Below are 16,807 nucleotides of genomic sequence, written 5' to 3'. Positions count from 1 at the left end.
AAATCTGTGAAAGTGAGTTATAGTCCCACTTTTAAAATCTAATATTTTTGGGATGAGAATACATGCAGGTTTTATAAATGATTTACAAAATAGACACAAGTACGTGAAACTACATTCTATGGTTGAATTATCGAAATCGAATATGCCCCTTTTTATTAAGTCTGGTAATCTAAGAATTAGGGAACAGACACCCTAATTGACGCGAATCCTAAAGATAGATCTATTGGGCCTAACAAACCCCATCCAAAGTACCGGATGCTTTAGTACTTCGAAATTTATATCATATCCGAAGGGTATCCCGGAATGATGGGGATATTCTTATATATGCATCTTGTTAATGTCGGTTACCAGGTGTTCACCATATGAATGATTTTTATCTCTATGTATGGGATGTGTATTAAAATATGAAATCTTGTGGTCTATTATTATGATTTGATATATATAGGTTAAACCTATAACTCACCAACATTTTTGTTGACGTTTTAAGCATGTTTATTCTCAGGTGATTATTAAGAGCTTCCGCTGTCGCATACTTAAATAAGGACGAGATTTGGAGTCCATGCTTGTATGATATTGTGTAAAAACTGCATTCAAGAAACTTATTTTGTTGTAACATATTTGTATTGTAAACCATTATGTAATGGTCGTGTGTAAACAGGATATTTTAGATTATCATTATTTGATAATCTACGTAAAGCTTTTTAAACCTTTATTGATGAAATAAATGTTAAGGTTTGTTTTAAAATGAATGCAGTCTTTGAAAAACGTCTCATATAGAGGTCAAAACCTCGCAACGAAATCAATTAATATGGAACGTTTTTAATCAATAAGAACGGGACATTTCATTATGTAATCTTGGGATACCATAGACACGTATACAATATTTCTGACATATCATATCGACCCATATATATATATTATTTGGGAACGACCATAGACACTCTATATGCAGTAATGCTAGAGTTAGCTATACAGGGTTGAGGTTGATTCCAAAATAATATATATACTTTGAATTGTGATCTAGCCTGAGACTTGTATACAATGGGTCGTGGATTGATTCGAGATAATATATATTGATTTATTTCTGTACATCTAACTGTGGACAACTAGTTGTAGATTACTAACGTTGGACTGCTAACTTAACAAACTTAAATCATTAAAACGTAATAAAAAATGTTGTGAATATATTTCGATCATACTTTGATATATATGTACATAATTGTTATAGGTTCGTGAATCGACCCGTGGCCAAGTCTTATTTTTCCGACGAAGGAAAAATCTGTGAAAGTGAGTTATAGTCCCATTTTTACTATCTAATATTTTTGGGATGAGAATACATGCAGTTTTGAAAATGATTTACAAAATAGACACAAGTATTGAAACTACATTCTATGTTGAATCGTTATACCAGATATCGCCCTTGTTGAACTTGGTAGCCTAAGAATTGGTGTTTATTATAATTGCCACCAATTGACGCGAATCCTAAAGATAGATCTATGGGCTTTGACACTCCCCAGTCAGAGAATTTGAACTGCTTTAGTACTTCGATATTTATATATGGGGATATTCTAGATGCATTTGTTAATGTCGGTTACCAGGTGTTCAACCATATGAATGATTTTTATGCAGATTGCATGTTATTGAAAGATGAAATCTTGTGGTCTATTATTACAATTTGATATATAGGTTAAACCTATAACTCACCAACATATTTGTTGACGTTGAAAGCATGTTTATTCTCAGGTGATTATTAAGAGCTTCCGCTGTTGCATGCTAATTTATGGACAAGAGTTGGAGTCAGCATGCTTGTATAATATTGTTCAAAAACTGCATTCGAAGACATATATATTGTTGTGTAATATTATTGTAAACTATTATGTAATGGTCGTGTGAAAACGCTATATTTTAGATTATCATTATTTGATAATCGTCGTAATATTTTAAAGGTTATGGTTTGTTTTAAAAATCGAATGCAGTCTTTGAAAAACGTCTCATATAGAGGTCAAAACCTCGCAACGAAATCAATTAATATGGAACGTTTATAATTGATATGAACGGGACATTTCATCTTGTATCTATTTCATCGTTTTATTAATAAAATTTCATCCGATCTTTCAAAAAAAAAAAAAAAAAAAAAAGCTAAACGCTACTTCTAGTAGCTTTTAGTTTTTTTTCCTTCGTCTAAAAGCTTTAATCTTCTTTAATCAAACGGAGATTTTAAAAAAAAAAATATAGGTTTTTTTCATAAAAATTATAAACTAAAAGTTCCAAAAAACTACGCACTAAATATAGCTAAAATACATATAAAATTAACAGTTACCTACTAGCTAAAAGTTACCATGTGTTATCTTAATTAACACAAAATTAAGAACAACAAAACAAGACAAATAAAACCCCCCCTCCGTCATATCTATTGTCCATCTTTATCTTTTTAGATGTCCCAAATTAACTGTCTACTTTTATAAATGAAAAAAAATAATGTAATAAATTTCTTTTGTATCCCTACTTATAAATGTAACACAAAAAGATGGATAAAATATAAAGGTAAAATTAGAAAGTTAACAGAAAAATACATATGTATCACTTTAGGGAGATGATTCTTACACACACTTTTTTGATCCTTACACATCAATTTAAAGAAATGGAGTATTATTAGAAAAGTAAAAAGTTAAAATAGGTGTGTGAGGATTAAAAAAAAGTGTGTTAGAATCATCCCCATCACTTTATCACGTATTTTTTTCTTAAACAATTGATTTGGGACAAAAGGAGTAAAGAAAAGAAACAGAAAAAGACGCACCAAATGACAACAGAAACCCCAACCACTTTAGATCATCTCCCACAATCCAAAAAAATGAATTCTATATTTCTACTGGCCGGCGGCCACCATCATCACCACCACCGTAACCATATAAATAATCATCACCACTTCACTCCCACTACTCAGATTCAATTAATTACTTAATTTCACCTCAAATGGCAACTTCCTCTTTCATCTCAACCAAACCACATCTCGATTCTTCCAGAATCCCATCTTCTTCTGATGTTATTTTTCCTTCAATTTTGAATACAAGTATCAAGAACTCAAACCGAAAAGGGTTTCGTGGAGTTCGAATTGTGAAATCTTGCAGTCAAGAAGTTGTAGTCATTGGTGGTGATGATCATAAAGTAAAAGTTGCTGTTGAGGGAGTGAATGATAAGTACAAAAATAAAGGCAGAGTCTTGAAAGTTGGGTTAATATGTGGTGGGCCCTCTGCTGAACGTGGGATTTCGCTTAATTCTGCTCGATCAGTTCTTGATCATATTCAGGTCTTTAATTCAACTAATTTAATCAGCCCATTATGTGTTTTTATGTATATGTTGTTTAAGTCCATGTGTTTTTCACTGTTGGGACTATTTAGTTATGTAACCTCACTTAAGTGTCATTCATTTATTCATAGTAATGTTGCAGGGTCAACAATTTGCAGTTTAATTGACCAAAAGGTCACATTTTGATTAGTTCTTGATCATATTCAGGTTTTTAATTAAACTAATTTAATCAGCCCATTATGTGTGCTATATATACAGGTTGTTTAACTTTATATATTTTACACTGTTGGGACAATCTAGTTATGTAACCTCACTTAAGTGTCAATCCATTAATTCATAATAATGTTGCAGGTATAACAATTTGCTGTTTAATTAGCCAAAAGGTCACATTTTGACTAGTTAATACTAGTATCGCATTTGAAGTAATTACGAAATATACATATACTCACTGGATAATGGTGTTTTGTACTTATGTCAGGGTGATGACCTGCATGTAAGCTGCTACTACATTGATCCTAATCTCAATTCGTATGCTATATCCTCTGCCCAGGTTATACGCTATAGCTTTATATTCTATAACAACTTTTCAAGTTATTAGTGTTTTTGTTGATCTCCGAGATGTTTAGGACCATTATGAGTTTAAAAATGCCCTACAGAAGTAACAATAGAAGGGGCTCATGGATAAAAAATGTATAACATCTAGAGGTAGTTATGGAGCCAATGGGAATAAATAGGTATTTTTGACTTTAAAGTATACTAATTACTTTTGCAGGTCTATTCGAATACTCCTGCCGATTTTGATTTCAAACTTGAAAGGTAAACAGTGAGTGAGAAAATTGTTATTTGTATAAACGTGGAAATTTCGAGCATTTACTTATGAATGGTCACGTGGGTAATGTTCTATCTGTAACAGAACAATCAGCTAAATGGAAATTTAATAAAAAAAACACCTTAACAGGAGAGGATCGTGTGGTCGAAGTTCTCCAAAGTGTGTTATTCATGTATAAAACCTCGTATATGTTACACTGTTATCGTAATAATCATACTTTGACACATTTCTACCCGCACCAAAACTTACCCATATTGACCTATTACTAAATCTACTCGACATGCCAATTTTCCACCTGTATTTTCAGTTGATTCTTCTGTATACTGAATTTTCTTATTCCTTTTTTTGCCAGCCTGGCACGAAGTTTCAAGACTCTGACCGAGTTTGCAGAACACCTAGGTGCATCTGTGGACATAGTTTTCCCTGTTATACATGGTCGTTTTGGTGAAGATGGTGGCATTCAGGTTAAAACCACTTCTAATATATATAGTTAAACAAAAAAATCTGAAATCATGTGTAGTAATAATAGATAAAATATATTTATGATGTTTTTGCTTATTGAAAAATCATCAGGAGCTTCTTGAAAAATCAAATGTTCCATTTGTTGGCACAAGATCAAAAGAATGTCGTACGGCATTTGACAAGGTATGATTACTTGCTCTTTCATGTATTATTTCATATCCATTAATTATTTGTTGAAGCGCATAATGTTTTTGTTGACTTTGGCAGTATGATGCTTCACTGGAGCTTAAGAGGCAAGGATTTATAACAGTGCCCAACTTTGTACTTCAGGTAATTTTTCTGAGTAAAATAACCTTTTTAGCATCTGATTTATGTTTTCCCGTTTCCCGCTTCTGTTTATTATTTTTATTTTTTGGCTTGAGTAGTAACAGCATCTTAGAATCTGCGATGTTAAGAATTATATCAGTAATAAGATGTTTGTGCCTATGCAAGTAATACCTGTTGTATTCTCGTTTGTTCTCTACGAATTACTTCTAAAATGTTACTGTGCTCATTCCTTAAAATTTGAACGTTTCAGGGAAGTGAACTGGATGAGTCTGGGCTGTTGAAATGGTTCGTTGACAATCAAGTAGATGCTAATTCAGGGAAAGTTGTGGTAATTTCCGAAATATAAGTACCCATAACGAAGAACTTGTTTAAGTCTTGATCTGGTTGCATAATTGAGTGTTACTCACATGTTTTCAGGTGAAACCCACCAGAGCAGGGTCAAGTATTGGAGTTACCGTTGCCTATGGCGTTTCCGATTCCCTAAACAAAGTTAGAGAAATAATATCCGAGGTCTTTTTTGTCTTTTTCTACTTTCCCAATCTTTAATTTATGACGACACACAAGATTATTTTCACTATAAGTGGCAATTTGAATCCATTTAGTTATAAATTGGGTCGATTTAGGGGTGAAATAAGATCTTTAACTATGAGTTTATTTTTTATTTTACTACTTGTCAGGGGATCGATGATAAAGTTATTGTTGAAATTTTTCTTGAAGGAGGTAGAGAATTTACGGCAATTGTTCTTGACGTTGGTACAGATATTGACTGCAAACCGGTTGTGTTTCTTCCAACTGAGGTAACTAACAACTAATCATCATCTTACGTTAATCGAACCCACAACCACATTTTTATTCTTTTAATAGGATATAACTTGGACCCACAAAATGGTCACACATAGGATGTTTATGTGCTCCGTTGCATTGTTATAATTAGGTGGAACTTCAGTCTAGTGATAGTGCTGATATAACCGAAAAAGATGCAATATTTAACTACAGGAAAAAGTATCTTCCCACTCAGCAGGTAATGTAAAATATTTTCGATATACGTTGTAATCTTTACTATTATGATAGTTTTTTAATCTTTTTAAAATAACATTTAAGGTTTTCAGGTTGTTTATCACACTCCACCTCGTTTTCCGATAGAAGTAATAGAGAAAATTCGGGAAGGGGCGTCTATATTATTTAAAAGACTTGGATTACGAGATTTTGCAAGAATTGACGGTTGGTATTTACCGCCTTCTGATAATATTTCGTCATCGGAGACAAATAATTTTGGGAGGACTGAATCAGGAATCGTCATATATACTGATATCAACTTGGTAAAAACTATTTTATTTGTAATCATGCAGTATATTCATCAACTTGCATTTCATTAACATGTTCCTCTCTTTTAGATAAGTGGAATGGAGCAAACAAGTTTCCTATTTCAGCAAGCTTCAAAGGTAATCTTGACAAATTCATTTGTAAATTTTAAGATTTGTTGATGATTATTGTTATAAACAGCTACTGTAATAGTAATTATATGGAAGTTTTATGATTTAGGTTGGGTTCTCACACTCAAATATTTTGAGAACTATTATCAAGCGTGCTTGTTTGCGGTTCCCTAATCTTGCTTCGTATTGTACCGAGTCAAACCAAACACCTAGAAAACCGAAGTCTTCAAAGCTTAGTGAACTATTTTCTGACCGTGAAGATGTTCGCAAAGTTTTTGTCATATTTGGTGGAGACACGTCCGAACGGCAAGTATCTCTTATGAGTGGAACTAATGTTTGGCTCAATCTTCAAGTGTCCGGTGATGTGAGCTCTCTTCTTTCAAAATATACATTTCATATACCACTAATAAATGTTAGTTGCCAATATTGAACTTAATGTTTATGAAAAATCTGGAAAATTTGCGGGACTTGAACCGTATAAGGCACAAGTTTATCAAGAAAACAAATAGTATTAAAAGCATTTTAGTTCAGTTTTCGGTGATTTTATGGTGTTTCCCAACAGAAAGAAAAAAAAAGGGTTAAAAGTCATATTAAAAATATGTTATGATCAGTTACCGTTGTTAATTCACAGAATGAATTCATTTTGTGTGGTTACAGCTTGAGGTAACTCCTTGTTTACTTGCTCCTGGTAATGATGCTTCATCTGAGGTCAGCTCAAGGACGGTGTGGTCATTACCGTAAGTCAAATTTTAATATTATGTGTGCTTATAACTTATAAGATGCTAGTAAAAGATTATAAATGTTTAAAAAAATAAATACATAAATAAATAAATGTTTTAAAAAAAAAATACATTTTACTCCATATGATAAAAGAAATTGAGTAATTTTTTATCAGCTAAAAAGAGTGTTTGAATGTGCTTATGTTGTTTAAAGTTGATAAAAGAATAATTTTTCTGTATGAGCAAAATATATACAATCTAATACTAAAACTTATTATTATCGATGATAATAACATTTTTGTTTTTTTGTTTGTGTATACAGTTACTCCCTTGTGCTAAGGCATACTACAGAAGAAGTCCTCGATGCTTGCACCGAGGCACTTGAGCCTTCTCGTGCTGCATTGACTTCACGTTTGAGGAAGCAAGTGATGGATGAACTAGCTTCTGGTTTTAAAAACCATAAGTGGTTCACGGGTTTCGATATATCTGATGAACAACCTAAGAAATTTACACTAGAAAACTGGATAAAGCTAGCCAAGGAAGTTCAGGCCACGGTTTTCATTGCAGGTTTGTAGATACTCAACCATATGATTATTGCAATACTGATGATTGATTACAAAAGTTGGAAAGTGTTATGTAATTATTGATATTTCAATTTTGATGGAATATTGTTAAGATTAAGTTTTGATATATATTAAAATAAAACACTTGGACAGTGCATGGAGGTATTGGTGAAGATGGTACGCTGCAATCTTTGCTTGAGGCTGAAGGAGTGCCTTACACAGGTGGAAGTTTGTGCACATGTTTATAATATTTTTATTGTTATTCATCTACATTACTTGTGTATACTGCCCTTTCCATATCAAAGGTCCTGGATTTTCGGCTTCAAAGACATGTATGGACAAAGTGGCAACATCTCTTGCCGTTAAACATGTACTATTCCTTACTTAACATGTTCCCTACAAGTGACAAAATGGGTATCCATTGTATCACTAATTGAACAAATTTGAATACAGCTTACAGATTTCGGGGTTCTTACCATAAATAAGGACGTTAGGCGAAAAGAAAATCTTGTGAATACTTCTACATCTGATGTTTGGGATGAGGTGGTATCAAAGCTCCAATGTGAAACTGTGTGTATCAAACCAGCAAGAGACGGGTGCTCGACCGGAGTCGCAAGACTCTGGTAAGTTTCGTTCATAGACTACTACACTCCATTTACTTGTACATGTGTGCAATTGGGTGATTCCTTATATTTATGGTTTAAACGGGAAAGAAAGAAAAAAAGAAATACTATCTTATAATAAACCTACTAATTGTGTACTAAATAATCAGATATTTGTCGAAAGTAAATGTTGCACTTTTTTGGGATTGAGAGTGCATTTATTACCTTTATGTATATCGTATTATTGTATCATCGTGTCATATATCCATATCTATATGTTCTCGTTCTTTATATTTTTCTTTTCTTTATGAAAACTCAGTTGTGCCGATGACCTTGCTGTTTATGTAAAAGCGTTGGAGGACTGTCTTCCTAGAATTCCTCCAAATAGCTTTGCAAAGGTACTAAGTATATTACCCTTGTTGAACAGCTACCCAACTTGCCAATTATACATTTTCCTATATCGGGCATTAGTTTGAATGTTTTTTTGTTATGATTGCATACATAGGCTCATGGGTTAATTGAGATGCCAGTTCCTCCACCAGAGCTTTTAATCTTTGAACCGTTCATTGAAACTGATGACATCACTATTGTCTCCAAATCAACAAATGAAAGTGAACGTCTCTTGTGGGAAGGAAGTAGTAGATGGGTCGAAATAACCGTTGGGGTCATTGGAAAACGAGGTTCCATGCGCTCTTTAATGCCTAGTGTCACCGTTAAAGAAAGCGGTGACATTTTATCCCTTGAAGAGAAATTTCAAGGTGATTGATTGTACCTTTCCTTCTCTTTGGATACAAACATTACTAGTGTCTGTTTTGAGTAACAAAATCTGTTTTGGAACTGATTATCTAAGAGTATAATAAGATTATGTGCTGATATCTACTACTCATCCTCAATAGTAGTTTCTGTATCAAATATTTAGTTTTTTTTACTAATAAAAGATAATATTTGATTATGACATCTACTTTCATTGCAGGTGGAACAGGGATTAATCTTACCCCACCCCCAATGTCAATAATGAGGTTAGTAATGAAATATGTAATGTTTATATTTATGTTGGTACATACTACTCTACTTATTTTTAAAGTAATCTGTGCATGAACATATTAATTTTTTGTCTATGAAGTTAAATAGCCAACGCAAACTATAAACTTGATGTTTGGAAATATATCTTCTGCCAGTATTTATTATACATTCGCATGTTTATGTTTATGTTATTGTTTTGTGTGATGTATAATATAACTATAACAATTATATTCTTTTGACCTCACATATCAATGGACGTTCGACAAATCTAGTGACCCATTCCTGTAACGTTTTTGGGCCAATGAATGATAAAGTACATTGCTTTGTTAGCATTACAAGCTGTTTATTTTATGTTGCATTTTGTGACGGTTTTCTTGTTTTGTCTGACAACTGTTTAAGTACCGAGGCGTTAATAAGATGCAAAGAGCGAATTGAGCTTATAGCTAACACCCTGGAGCTTGAAGGATTTTCTCGTATTGATGCGTTTGTTAATGTGGATAGTGGAGAGGTACGCCGATACATTCCAGTTATCTTCAAATTTTATTGTTTCATTTGATTACCATATAGACATGGCCTTGTTTCTGTTAGGATTTAGGACCCAAACAAGACAAGTGATTTATACTAATCACTAACCCACGAACGACAAACGAATAATTAAAGCAAAACGATAAATAAACGACACAGGATTTAACGTGGTTATATCCCAACTCCAAAACACGGAGAAGGGTTTAGTCCACGGGCGCAAACCAAAGATTTTTCACTATTAATTTCGTGCACATATGTTAGGGTTACAATAGGGTGTTTATATAGGCATATCTAAACAAGGAAACAACTTAAAGAGCAAGAAAACGCTTTTTTCCTCGTCAGGCTCCCGGATAGGCTTAAGCCGCGACGCGGCTGGAGGAGCCGCGTCATGGCTTAAAGCGTGATTTTCAAAACTCACAGCATTGCAACCTTCGAACCTTAATCCAAGTGTTGAGCCATGACGCGCCTTAAGACTAAAACGCACTTTTCTTGTTGTTTTGATATCCTTCACACATCCAACAGTTTCTCATTACGGAGTATATGATTTCGTATAGTTTTTTTTCTTATAAAAATTAATTTTCTGATAATGTAATTTCAAAGAGGTCAACGGAACTTAATGTATTTTAAAAGTTAATTTTAATTGTTTTCTCATTATCACTTCTGATTGCAGGTTTTGGTTATCGAAGTCAACACTGTGCCCGGAATGACTCCTTCAACTGTATTGATTCATCAGGTTTGTTTACATAAAAGAAACTCCATCAAATGAAAATTATAACGTTGCGTCTTTCGATAGTTCTGAAGTTTAAATTACATATATGTCCCTTGGCAACATTACAAAATGACACATGCTACTAAATCAGTTTCAAAAGATTCCTTTTTTAGTGCACATTAAAAAGTCTTAGTCATATAATGAAATGTACTATGTACTACTAGTAATCACTAAACAAAACTTCACCAAATTAACTGCACATATCATGGAAACATGATTACTTGTGTTCATTTTTTTACCTTTATGAAAGTCATCCTAGTTTTTCAACTTCAGTATTGTAACGTCATAAGATATTGAGACAAATTTCAAAAATTTATTAAACTAAATTAAGTCCAAAACTATTAAGAAGACAATTAGTTCTTATATTTTCTAGGGATAAAAAAGCTTGCTTTTGAATATGTAAAGTCTTGTTTGACTTTCTAAGTCAAACATGGTATCTTTCTGGGAATAGGATTAAAAGCTATACGGTTTTTAAAGTTTCGTTGTGGGTTTATCCTGTTACGTGGTGCTTGTTTCTCATCCTTATTGTGTGGGTTCCAGATTTATATATCGCGAAATTGGGAGCCTTTAAAATTTGTAACAATATTAGTTTAAAAATATACACAAATATCCGTATTTATCCTTGATAATAAACGGTTTACCATTTTGTTACAGGCACTTGCAGAGGAACCTCCGGTGTATCCTCATCGATTTTTCCGTATTCTTCTTGATCTGGGTTCCGAACGATTCATGTAAAGCGTATTGTTGTTAGAACATGTTTTAGTCCTTGAAAAAACTTTGTGTTGCAACTTCTTTAATTTGAATATGTCAAACACATCAAATGAATTTAATTATTATAAATAAATGTTATCTACTGTTTTATGTCCATATTTTCAAGTAAGATGTTTATAATTCAGGACAGTTTTTATAACTAAGCTACAATTGTTATTATAATGTTTAATTTAAAGAGTACAAATTACACAGGCGTATGAATAAGGAAAATAACACTACTTTTTTAAAGAGTACAAATTACACAGGCGTATGAATAAGGAAAATAACACTACTTTTCATATTCATTCATTTATAGTGTAGTAGAAATTTGTCTATTTCATTGCATGAAAGAGATGGGTAAAGAGTCAATGTTGAGTTTCTATATTTTTCTTTTCAGTGAACATAAAATAAATAAACCCAGATGGTGAATAAATTTATTTTCTATATATCTGTCAACATAAAAAGTCGTTTTAATCTACATGGCAAGCTTAAAAAGTCAATATTAATCTAGTATATATTTGGTTATCTTACACTATAAGTTCATGTTACATTTATAAAAAGATTTAACCCAGTCGATATCTAGTACAATCACCTTTCATTTGTCAATGGTACGTCACTATTATCATGTAGATCAGGTCATATAATGTTACGAAGATAGGCTCGCAGCTAGACTTGGTCCAAAGCATGTCGTTTGCACCAGTTGTGAACAGGTCAACAATCACATCTTTTTAAATCTCGAGGCTTCTCGCTCACAAGGTCATTTCGTGTTTATTGTGTTGTTCTTGATGGCTCAACCAGGCTATGTTCCTTCATGTGTTTCAGTTTTTGTGATTGGGTCTCAGTTTGTAGCACCATATCCATTTGAACTCATTGTGTCCACAAATTCAAGTGGAAACCATTTAGTCACAGATGTTGACCATAAAGTCTTGTTCAAAGTCAAACCATGCAACTCAGACTACCACGAGCAGCGTGTACTGCTTGGTTATGATGACCAACCCATCGCTCTTATTCGTGAAAAGGTGAATTTCTACTTTACATAGAATATTAAATTTGTCCGTTGTTTTTTTTTTCAAAGGCGAGTTGTTAACATCGAATACTCTCATTTGCCACGCACGCACGTGTTTTCGGGCGGAAACCCGAACCGCATTACAGGTATCCAAACCTTAAACCATCCCGAGGGGCATGCAGGTCGGACCTGGATCCTGGATACGGGTCGGTAGAGCCTCCCAGGGCAAATCGGCTTTCAGGAAATAAATCCCACGGATACTTTTAAGGGGAGAGGCTCGAACTTGAGACCTCCCCAACTCATCCCAATACACAAGTGTAAAGAGGTGAATCACTGGACCACTAGGGTGGGTTCAAAATTGTCCATTGTTGCATTATCATTATCTTAACATTGAATAGTAACAAATTTTCAGAACATGTGTACACGTAGTACATGGAATGTATTTAGAGGAGAAAGTAAAGAGGATACAGATTTGATATTTAGCGCCAAAGAACCAAAGATTTTTCAGTCTAAGACAGATCTGCGCGTGTTCTTGGCAAACAAAACGAGCAGTAAAGAAGCTTGTGATTTCAAGATCGCGGGTAGTTGGACAAACCGAAGTTGCACTATTTATATGGGAAATTCTTCAACAGCAATAGCACAAGTAAGGTTCACTATCTTTACGTTGTACGTTTTCTAGTTAATTCGGTTATTTTGAGGTTAGTGTATGAAGTTTATGTTGTGGAGAGTTAGCATGAAGTCAAACTATTGAGTGGACCTGTTCTTGTAGATGCACAAGATGACAAAGAATTCAAAGTACATAAAGGACAAATTCATGGTGGCCATTAATCCAAACGTGGATTATGCATTCGTGGTTGCGCTTATTGCGATTGTTGAAGCTATGAAAAGCTCTGGTGATGATGAAGATGTTGACAATATGGTTCAAGCTATTGGAATTGTGGCTCAAGTTGTTGGTGCAAATTAAGTGTTTGTTTACGTTTTTTTTCTTGGTTAACTTCACTGTAATGATTAAAGATGACAATATCAATATATAATATCAATACAAAATGAATGTATACAATTATCAAAGAATGAATAATCGTGTGTACTTATTTTGTCTAATAAATAATAAATAATGTAAATGATAAAAATGATAATTGTACATAAATTTTAAGACTTTTAGCTTAAATCTTAATCAGACATAAATATATAAATAAATATGTGAAAAATACAACATCTCACTGATACTAATAAGCAGGGTGGTTAGTCGCGCATTGCGACGACCACCACTCTGCTGCGCACGAGAAACTTTTTGTAATACATAACTTTATATTTCAACAATAATATTTTAACGCTAATAAGCTTAAATAACTCGAGACAATAATCTGCCACGTGTCATTCAATCAGTTATTTTCATCTATTAAGAGTGTTCCCAATGGAGTAAGACCTTCATTTTAATCCAGGTCCGCTACCTCAGCGCCACTTCAGCACTTCCTTCCCAGGACTAACCAGGACTAACTCAGGACTAAACACTCTCAACAGTTACACCCTTCTTATATATATATATATATATTTCTTAACATTTAAATAATTAAAACAAACATAAAATATAAAACTACATTTTCATTAAAATAAAAAAACATTACAATTAATTAAAAAAACAGTTCGAAAAAAAAAAAAAACAATACGAAATTAAAAAAAGCAGTGCGAATACAATTAAAAAAAAACTAGTCGTCGCTTAGTATGGTTGAGATTGTTGGGTCGGGTAGTAAGGTTGGTTATTAAAGAATTGTTGGTGTTGATTTTGTTGGGTATGAATGTTTGTGAACATACCTGTGTAGGGATTGGAGGGATATGAATTTGCAAAACGAGAAAACCCCGCATTTTGTTGCGATTGTTCAAGACAAAATTGAAACATGTCATTTCCGACATTCGAGTCTTGAACAATTGGGCGTTTGCCTTTGCTTTTGGATGAAGATTTTTTGGAAGAAGACATGGTAGAAATTGACAGAATTAGGAAGAAAATGTGTGTAAAAATGATATGAAATGGTATGTAAAATGGTAGAATAATGAGTGTTTATATAGGAGTGTATTTGAAGGAAAAAAAATTAAAAATTAAAAATTAAAAAGAGACGTTGGAAGAAATAGCCGTTTTTTTTTTTTTTTTTTTTTTTTTTTTTTTTTTTTTTTTTTTTTTTTTAACGGCTACTTTTTGCTTTTTTTTTTATTTCTCTCGCCCTCATATATGATTAAAATGGACACAAGGTTGGACGAAAAGGTGGGCGGCACCTTGGGCGGACCCCTGGGCGGCCCGCTGCCATCGGCTCCCAGGAGGGCGGCCGGCTGGGCGGCCCCAGGGCAGTACCGTTGGGAGTTCTCTAATTGAATTACGAAATTTAATATTTAATAATTTAATTTAATAAACAAATTTCATTACATAAATATTATATTATATTATCATATAATATTATAATAATAACGATAGATGTTATAACTATATTAATAATATTATATTATTATTATTATTATGAAATTATTTTAGAGACTATTTTAGTATTTATGTTCAAACAATAAATATTATTATAACGAGGTTTAATTAAGTTCTATAATAAAATAAATAATATCATAATAATCTTAAATTTATATTAAACATGAAACTTCAATTTAATATAAATGTTGGAGTAATATAGGGGCAGGATCAATGGGGAAGTAACCAATCGGGGAAAAGCGGGGGGAAGTAAAAAAAAAAAATTTCTTTTTTTTGGAATTTTTTTTCAGTCATCAAGATCACACGAAAATATGAACATTTAGAAAAGAGACTTCGTGATGAATGTTATTATTTAGGGGGGAAAACGATCGACAAAAATAACATTCAAGATAATATTGATCGTGAAGAATGTTAACGTTTTTTTTTCATGTTTTGTGAAGTAAAATTTAGCCCAATTTAGAGTTTAGGGTTTATGGTTTAGTGTTTTGAGTTTAGTCCCCAAACCCAAAACCCTAAACCCTGAACCCCAAAACTCTAAACCGTTAGCCGGCTTTTGTAGCAAATTGTCACGACCATACTTTTTTCGTTATCTTTTACCGCTTATTATTTAACGTCCGTTAATTGTTATTCGTGCCACGTCATTTCTATGAACTATATTATTATTTTAGTAATAATATATTAATTATTATGTGCTATGTGAATATTTGTAATCATATTTTAAAATGTACGTTTCTACGTGTCGGGGATTTCTATCCGGCGAATCTTTTCGGTTTTCAAACTAATGGTCAGACTTTTGGGATTTTTAAATCTAAATTATTTTAAATATGATATTTTGATGTCATATGATTATATATAGTGTTTATATATTTTATTTATCGCGTATATGTTATCTCTCAGAAGAATTAATCGCGTAGTAGTGTTTTCGCGTTTCGGACTTCGATCGGGCGTTCGGGCCAAAAGTAATTTACCATTTAACAAAATTGGGCTAGTGGGGCCCACCCCATTCATATTTTCGGCCGAACCAAGACCCCCCCCCCCCCCCCCCACCAATTCAATTTCATTTTCATTTTTGCATTTTTCATTCACTTATTCCCATTTTCTCTCTAAACCTAATTCTCTAATATTTTATCTCCCTCTTCTCCTTTCTTTTTTTTGGCCGTCGCATATCACACCACCATCATCATCATTTGATCATCAAAACTTGCTTGGATCATTCAATTGTTTGCATAATCGAGTTGCTCTCATTGATCTCTACGCGTTCATATCAATTGATTCTCGATTAGGGTATAAACCATAACCCTAGCTTTTTGATTTTTATTTAATTTTTCTGTTTTTGATGATTATTATGATAGTATAGCACTTGTGTATTGTTAGATTAATGATTGGATGCATAGAGTTACTCGTTATTGCATGTTTTCGGTTTGTTTGATTTGGGACAGCGGACTATTTGATCATTTCAGTACATTTAACTGATGTTTTTGATAAATTAAAGTGTTTAGACGAGTTCCTCTCATCAAGAGATTAATTTTAGACTCCGAATTCATGTTATTTTGATTCTCGGAACTTAAGTTAGGCATAAAATGGTGTTTTCATGGAATTAAAAGATAAAAACGAATGTGTTCAGCTTTGGTCCGACTTTATGACAGAGACGACCCGTCCTAATTCATAAGGACGAATACAATAACATATGATTATATTGCGAGGTATTTAACCTCTAAATGATACGTTTTACAAACATTGCATTCATTTTTAAAAGACAAACTTTCATTTCATCGAAAGTTGACAGGCATGCATACCATTTCATAATATATCCAAACTATAAATGTCTTAATAGTAATCTTGTTGAACTCAACGACTCGAATGCAACGTCTTTTGAAATATGCCATGAACGACTCCAAGTAATATCTCTAAATGAACAAATGCACAGCGGAAGATTTCTTTCAAACCTGAGTATAAACATGCTTTCAAGTGTCAACCAAAAGGTTGATGAGTTCATTAGTTTAACATAAACATTCATTTTCATCAT

The 16,807-nt window shown here is 33.0% G+C and overlaps 2 protein-coding genes across 2 annotated transcripts; both read left to right on the top strand.

Moving 5' to 3' along the window:
• The first annotated feature begins 2,836 nt into the window (after nucleotides 1-2,836).
• Nucleotides 2,837-11,425, top strand: LOC139851556 (uncharacterized). Its single transcript, XM_071840637.1, has 24 exons — nucleotides 2,837-3,306; nucleotides 3,785-3,856; nucleotides 4,079-4,122; nucleotides 4,488-4,599; nucleotides 4,709-4,780; nucleotides 4,865-4,927; nucleotides 5,175-5,252; nucleotides 5,342-5,434; nucleotides 5,602-5,721; nucleotides 5,859-5,945; nucleotides 6,034-6,243; nucleotides 6,319-6,366; nucleotides 6,467-6,721; nucleotides 7,015-7,094; nucleotides 7,399-7,643; nucleotides 7,793-7,861; nucleotides 7,945-8,009; nucleotides 8,093-8,262; nucleotides 8,561-8,639; nucleotides 8,747-8,999; nucleotides 9,215-9,260; nucleotides 9,664-9,772; nucleotides 10,460-10,522; nucleotides 11,213-11,425. Exons 1-24 carry the CDS (start codon nucleotides 2,974-2,976, stop codon nucleotides 11,291-11,293), a joined length of 2,847 nt encoding a protein of 948 aa, XP_071696738.1. The 5' UTR covers nucleotides 2,837-2,973; the 3' UTR covers nucleotides 11,294-11,425.
• A 406-nt stretch (nucleotides 11,426-11,831) lies between these two features.
• On the top strand, nucleotides 11,832-13,417 carry LOC139853212 (protein LURP-one-related 10-like). Its single transcript, XM_071842591.1, has 3 exons — nucleotides 11,832-12,327; nucleotides 12,727-12,957; nucleotides 13,084-13,417. The coding sequence occupies exons 1-3, from the start codon at nucleotides 12,094-12,096 to the stop codon at nucleotides 13,276-13,278; spliced, it is 660 nt and encodes a 219-aa protein (XP_071698692.1). The 5' UTR covers nucleotides 11,832-12,093; the 3' UTR covers nucleotides 13,279-13,417.
• Nucleotides 13,418-16,807: the final 3,390 nt, after the last annotated feature.

The sequence above is a fragment of the Rutidosis leptorrhynchoides genome, chromosome 6, assembly GCF_046630445.1.
Source record: "Rutidosis leptorrhynchoides isolate AG116_Rl617_1_P2 chromosome 6, CSIRO_AGI_Rlap_v1, whole genome shotgun sequence".
In the NCBI taxonomy this organism is placed as follows: Eukaryota; Viridiplantae; Streptophyta; class Magnoliopsida; order Asterales; family Asteraceae; genus Rutidosis; species Rutidosis leptorrhynchoides.
This window is presented reverse-complemented; position numbering and strand designations above follow the sequence as displayed.